Source organism: Ascaphus truei, chromosome 21 (genome assembly GCF_040206685.1).
Source record: "Ascaphus truei isolate aAscTru1 chromosome 21, aAscTru1.hap1, whole genome shotgun sequence".
In the NCBI taxonomy this organism is placed as follows: domain Eukaryota; kingdom Metazoa; phylum Chordata; class Amphibia; order Anura; family Ascaphidae; genus Ascaphus; species Ascaphus truei.
In genome coordinates, this window is record NC_134503.1 from 10697154 (window position 1) to 10704478 (window position 7325).

Here is a 7325-nt window from a genome sequence, read left to right on the forward strand (position 1 = left end):
CTATCGCAACTGGACTAACACGGCTATTTTCTGATATATATATATATATATATATATATATATATATATATATATATATATATATATATATATATATATATATATATATATATATATATATATATATATATATATATATATATATATAGTTTTGTATAAAAGTGAGGGAGGCTAAGTTAAGGTTGCACAGGGGGTCAGAAATCACCAGTAAATATATACACTCGTCTCCTTTAATTCAAGGGGTCCAATTATTGTATTCTAAAGGAGGAAGGACTCCACAGCACATATAGACTGGAAATAGTGAGGCCATGTGCTACAGCAGGAGGAGGGCAGCACGAAGGAGAAGGTAAGACACCATTACAGAGGCCCCACCTGGCTATCAGTGGGGAAGAGAGGGGGCCTAATGAGAAATCCACCAGTGCGGATGATGTAGCAGGCATTATTGCACCCGCGGGCACGCTCAAGCGGCTACTATAACGTGGGAACCCTACTCCTTTCCCTGTGCCAGCAAGAGCAACGTTATAAGATGCAATAACCCGTCGTACTGTAAGTGGTCTCGTGCAGATATCGCAGACATAGTTACATACTACAATGTAACTATGTAACTATGCCTGCGATATCTGCACAAGACGGGTTATTGCATCTTATCTGCTGGAGCAGCCTGGCTCGTGCTGGCTACTTTCTAACAAACAACGTTTTATTCTGGACCTAAAGCCCGGACACAGAATTGCATGAACGTTGCAGATCTGAGTGACATTTCCCTGCCACCTGATCCCGCTTCGGGTCTCGTGTTTCCGTCGCTTTGGTCGGGTAGAGAGGAAAGAAAGATCAGGTTGATTGGAAAGAAACTTTATCCTAGAAGCCCTCGGCACAAACGGCAGTCGTGGGGTTCGTACGCAGCTCTGTTTTTTCCAAAGATATTCTATCAGATGAAAATTCAACTGCAAAAGGCTGACAGGACCCTGTATGTGATTCTGTTTTACCATGCAGGTAAGTGGTGCTGTCCCTTGTTTTATCCTGCTATTTAGCCAATTGGATCTAAAAATCCAATACTACTGTACGTTATGATACTTAATTCTGCGCTTGCATATAACAACTTTAAAACCCTTCCTGGGGTTTACGTCATTCCAGATTACCAGTGACACTCTCCTTCCTACCTGGTTCAGCCTGCTTCAGCACAGTTGGCTCAGTCTTTGACAGCCACCTGTGCTGAACCAGGAATACCCTGAAAACCTGACCTGTTGGTGGCCTTTGAGGACTGGAGTTGATAACCCCTGCTTTAGATTAAAGCTATCGTGATGCAAGATTATAAAACTGTTTATGGATCAAATTTGTTTCTGCAACTCTCGAGAGGACCACCACAAATGCAACCGGAATATATCATTTCTTTTTTGTGCAATAATTTGACGTTTTGGTCACTTGTGAAAATCTTTGTCCGATGGGAACAGAAAAGTTGAGCTGATGGGAAAAAATGTTTTTTTTTTTACCCCATCTGCACATTTTACTGTTATTGTATTTGGATGGCGCCGGCATATTCCGCCGTGCAGTACAATATAGGAAGGAGGATGATACCATCGTATGAAAAAGAGAGCATATAGAGACAATAGGAAGGAGGCCTCTGTCCCAAGGAGCTTACACTCTAGTAGTGTCTAACTATTCTCTTGGCATTATCTGCACAGAATACCTTGTACAAGTATCCGTTACAGCAGGGCTGCTCAACTCCAGTCCTTTACCCCCGCCAACAGGTCAGGTTTTCAGGATATCCCAGCTTCAGCACAGGTGGCTCAATCAGTCCCTGCTTCAGCACAGGTGGCACAATCAGCGGATCAGTCAAAGACTGAGACTCTGATTGAGCCACCTCTGCTGAAGCTGGGATATCCTGAAAACCTGACCTGTTGGGGGGGCTTGAGGACTGGAGTTGAGCCCCCCTGAGTTACAGGATGCCAATGCAGTGTAATGCGCTGCATATGCCTAATACAGGCGCTACAGAAATGATTTCCTGCTGTCCCGTCTGTGTTTATATCTAATATTCTCCCTCTTCTCTCTCCTTTGGAGCTGAGCGTCCGTGAATCAAACGCTTCCCTTTGCACGACAGCTTCAGATCACACCGCACACACGTTGTTTTACAGCGGTTAATACACCATATTGCTTCTCAAATAACAGACGAACACACAACACTAATTTTAAACACGCACAATGTGTGTCCTTGCAACAAAATCTACGTGAGCAAAGCAAAAGTAAGAAGCCGGTATAGACCGCGGCAGGTTTCTCGTTGGGCCCGGGCTGAGGGCAGCAAAAATGTCCGCCCCCCTATACCTTTGTCGCGCTCTCGGGCCTGATGGGAAGTCACTTATATATGCCGGGCGCCTCCTTGCTGTCTCCTTCCTGCCACCCTCCTCCTCCGTCCGATTCACAGCGTCAAATGGCGTCTCGTTGTCGTGGCGTCAAATGTCATGACCTCGCGTTACCATGGCAACGAGACGCCGTGTGCGGCGTCATTTGACGCTGTGAATCGGACGGAGGAGGGCAGCAGGAAGGAGACAGCAAGGAGGCGCCCGGCATATGTAAGTGCCTTGGGGCGGCGGGTTTTGAAATCCGCCGCTGGGTGTAGGACAAAGTATGTGGGTAAAAAAAACTCCAGCTTTACCCACATAAAAACTACAATGTTTTAAAGTCTATTGGTTCTGCTATTAAGCAGGGGACAATTGTGTGACTTCTTAGGTTGAAACCTATCCCAGCTGCACATAGCAAAGCCAGTATAACCACTCTCACACTGACGGATCCAAAGGGATTAGGGATGTTTGCTGGCTCTGCACTTCTGTAACCCAGGCTGTGCTAAAAAGCTGTGCACTACGGCAGGCATAAGCTTATAGGGAGGGGTCACTGTTAAAATGGATAAGAAGCAAAAGGTGACAGTGTGCTCATTTGCATATCATTACCCAGAATCCCTTGCTGCAGTGGAAGCACTGATGCCAAGAGAATGGTGAAAAGCTGGGTAGCGGACGTGTCCGATGTGAATGTGCTCACAAGTGGTATTCTTATTTGCTATGACTTCTTACAAATTCTTCTTATTTTATTTTCTGCCAGGTCTCATTCTGCAGGCTGAGGACTCACCAGTGGTGCTTTATCCTCTGTAATATCGTGCTTTTCCATGCCTTGTTATTTGGAGCCGATTTTATCGAAGAGTACTTTCTGCAGTCCGTACCCGTCTCCTACACCGATGCAAAGTTTGTGGAGATCCGAGATCGAGCCAGAAAACTGGACATGCATCCCATGAAGGACAACATCTCCAAGTCCTATGTCATTAGTGGTTCAGATGTGTGCTCGGATCGAGACGTGTTCCTGCTGTCCGTCATCTTCAGCAGCCCAGAAAACAAGACACGGAGGGATCTAATTAGACACACTTGGGCCAACGTAACAGAGTTTCACAACCTTGTTGTTGCAAGTATATTTGCCTTAGGGAGGCCAGTCTCGGAAACCACCCAATCAGAAATTCTGGATGAATCACAAATACATAAGGACATCATTGAAGGGAGCTTCATAGATGCCTATCATAATGAAACACTTAAGACTGTTATGATGATGGAGTGGATAGTGACATTTTGCCCAAATGCAAAATTCATCCTGAAAACTGATGAACAGATGTTTGTCAATGTCAAAAGTCTAGCGGACTATCTGCAGAGTTTAAAGACGCATCCTGAAGACATCTACACTGGAAGAGTCATCCATCAAAACATTCCTGACCGAGACCCTCAGAGTCTCAACTTTGTCCCCATGGCTTCTTATTCAGAGAACTACTACCCTGATTACTGCAGTGGCACAGCCTTTGTCATGTCTCAGGATGTGGCTAGGAAAGTCTATATTGTCTCAGAAGATGTCACCACATTGGTACCATCTGACACTTTCATTGGTATCTGTGCTCAGAGAGCCGGGGTTGTTCCCATTCACAGCTCACGGTTTTCCGGCACGAGGCACATCAGGTATAACAGATGCTGTTACAAGTTCATTTTCTCATCTTCCACAGTGGCGGAGGAGGAAGAGGGGGACCTCTCTATTGTTTGGAGCGATATGAATAAAGGGGAGGACTGTTCCGTGCTGGAAACGTACTACGGCCTAGTGTCTTGTAAAGTCTGGACGTACCTTGACAAGTTTAAGCATTTTAATATGGAAAAAATAAAGAAGGGAGCGTTGTCTTTTTAAATGTTTTCCCTTTACAGAAGAAGATGGACCAATTCTACGTCCTATAAGTCTTCCGGAAAGTCTAGTCACAAAGTCAATGAAGGGAGGCATACTGCAGTATACAAATTCATGGCGTGAATATACTCCTTATTGTAGCCTAAATCAGGGGTGCTCAATTCCAGCTCTCAAGACCCTCTGTGCCCCCCCCCCCCCCTAACAAGTGAGTTTTTAAGGATAGCCCAGCTTCAGCACAGCTGGCTCAGTCTGATTGAGTCACCTGTGCTGAAGCTGGGACTGATTGAGCCACCTGAAGCAGGGATATCCTAAAGACCTGAACTGTTGGGAGGGTCTTGAAGACTCCGGTTGAGCACTCCTGGCCTAGATCATTGCAAATAGCACACGTTGCTTTTTAGAAATCTTGCTTGTAACATAAGAATGCGTTTCCATGTATTATCTGTGTTGTGTGAACCCAAATAAAATAAATGTCATTAAAAAAACATGCCTTTTATATTAAAAAAAAAAAAAAATAGAATTATCTGCTATGTAAAATTATCTTTAGTTTCTCAACTCGCTCTGAAATGGTCGGATACGCTCTTTTCTTTTGCCTCTTTATTAGGTGATTTTATGCGATTTGTTGATGTCAAACTTATTTCCCATTAGTTATCCTACATCAGGGGCTGGGCAACTCCAGTCCTCAGGGCCACCAACAGGTCAGGTGTTTGAGCCACCTGTGCTGAAGGAGGGGTATCCTAAATCAGTCCCTGCTCCAGCACAGATGGCACAATCAGTCTTTGAGCCACTGATTGAGCCACCTGTGCTGAAGCAGGGATATCCTTAAAACCTGACCTGTTGATGGCCCTTGAAGGCTGGAGTTTCCCATCCCTGTCCTACATTTCGTAGGGTTAACGATGCGGGGATCTACATTCGGTAACAACCCCATATGCCCACAGATACAGTAATAATAAACGCCACCCCTTTATATGAAGATGCACAACCTTCGGGTGAACATGTCGGACGTGCTTAGCCGGTTCAATAACATTAACTCAAACCTGGCTCTCGTTAAGGGGCTAATTTCATATAGAACAAAGAAGAAACGAGCGCGTACAAGGTTCCATGACTCTACTCTGTAAGGGAGTTTAAGAATACAGGAACAAAGCCCCATCTTCTGAAGCAAACAGCTGCAGGGCAATGCATGTGTTTTTATATCTAATACAAAATACAACACACACACACACACACACACAATGCTAATTGAATATGCCCCGAAGCAGCTGAACGCACCTCAATTGGCCGAATACCCCAAGGTTATGTTGAATTACCCCCTAATATGGTAACAGTTCAACTAAGGGCAATCATTTCTCACCTCTCCTCAGCCCATCTATCGGAAAGGAAGATAGAAGACGAAGGCAGGCACTGATAGTTAGCCTTACTTATTTCTGTACTTTACAGGTCATTACTCACTTGATCTCTGGTTTTCATCACCTGTTACCTAACCCCTTAGACTCAGAGGTTCCTAGTGCCAACTAATTTTTTTTATTTATTTATAAAATGTTTTATTAGGAAGTAATACATTGAGCGTTACCCCTCGTTTTCAAGTATGTCCTGGGCATAGAGTTTAGACAAATAATACATGGTTACAAATACAGTTACATAAGTGAACAGGGTATACATTATATACAAGACATTGTATAAATTAAACATGACTTGGTTTTGCCGGTCTGGGTGAGTAGTCGTGTTTTAGGCATCTAAAGGATGCCCACTTGGCAACTCAATGGAGAGCTGGTACCACTACTTTAAGTGACAGGTAACAAACCACTTTAAACAGGGGTAATTTCCTCTCAAACGAAGTGTTCCTTTATATTTGGTAGACACTTGCAGCAATGAAGCAGTTAGCGGCCGAAATGTCTCCATGGCAATCTAAAAATCCTATCCAGAGGGAGCTGAGGAAGGCCTCTAGTGTGAGGGTTGGAACGTTGGATTGATAATGTGAGCAATACACTTGCTTGTTATGTTACATGTTGTGTAAGTACTTCTGCACTTATTGCCTATTTCACATGTCTGACTTGGAGGTATAAGCTCTCCCTGTGCAGTCCAAACCCCCACATTTTCCCATCTACTTGTATTTTCCGTTAAACCCCATCTTTTAGACCCATTGAGCACCAACCTTGAGGTGAGTGAGTGAGTTAGAGAAGCACAGACTTAACAAACAGCAATCTATGATACCGTTTTTAAATTGCGCACAAGAAACGCACTCAAATCTTAAAACTGGTTTCACCGACACATTATGTCCTTGTTTCATCAACATGCCATGGAACAATTCCCCAAACAAATATCCTTCTAGCCTTACGAGACATTTAAGGCCCATGATGATATCTTTGTTATAGTAAATGACGGCACAGTGACTGTTTCTGAAGTCTGGAAGCTGTGCTTTGTGCAGACAAACTTACACATCCACTACCACATTTCTAGGATGAGTCATTAATGCATGACAGCAGCCTCGCATATAAACGAGACACCAAAGCACAACCTACCTTTGACCCTTCACATCGTTTAGACGATATGAGTTATATAGACAGTAGAAATAGACGACATTGTACATAGCAAATATTTACCCGAACAAGCGACCATAAAATAGCAGTGCTGTGTTTTATTCCAAAAAAGTAATGGTACTCCCATTACTTCAACCACTGAACCAAGCAGATATACTTAAAAGGCCTTCACATAACCCCCTGGCAGCCAAGAGGTTCAGGGGGAAGAGTTTTCTTCAAGCAAACACAAAACATGCTCATTCCCTAACTTTTCCATAATGATCCACGTGCCCCATTCCGTGCTAACAAGCATCACGTCAATTTGCTACTCAATAAATTCTGTTCCGACGACACAGAAAATATCGTCAGTAAAGACTAAAGTATCCAAACGTGTACACTCTGGGATAATGTAGCGAGTGAAGATGTGATAAAAAACCTTAAGTAATGGCTATCCCTTGTCCAACACAAAGAAAATGACAGAACAAGACATGCTTTAAAAGTTGGAGGGTAGTGGCCACCGGGGATATCTGAGAATATTCTTCCCTAAAAGGGACGAGAATGCAGGTGTGAGACAGGCCACCAAATAGTCCATAGCTCTCTTTCATTTCTACGTTTCTG

At 43.8% G+C, this 7325-nt stretch overlaps 1 protein-coding gene across 1 annotated transcript; it reads left to right on the forward strand.

Annotated features, from left to right (window-relative positions):
- The first annotated feature begins 666 nt into the window (after positions 1–666).
- Positions 667–4653, forward strand: B3GALT9 (beta-1,3-galactosyltransferase 9). The gene is made up of 2 exons (XM_075579497.1): positions 667–990; positions 3088–4653. The coding sequence occupies exons 1-2, from the start codon at positions 985–987 to the stop codon at positions 4198–4200; spliced, it is 1119 nt and encodes a 372-aa protein (XP_075435612.1). The 5' UTR covers positions 667–984; the 3' UTR covers positions 4201–4653.
- Positions 4654–7325: the final 2672 nt, after the last annotated feature.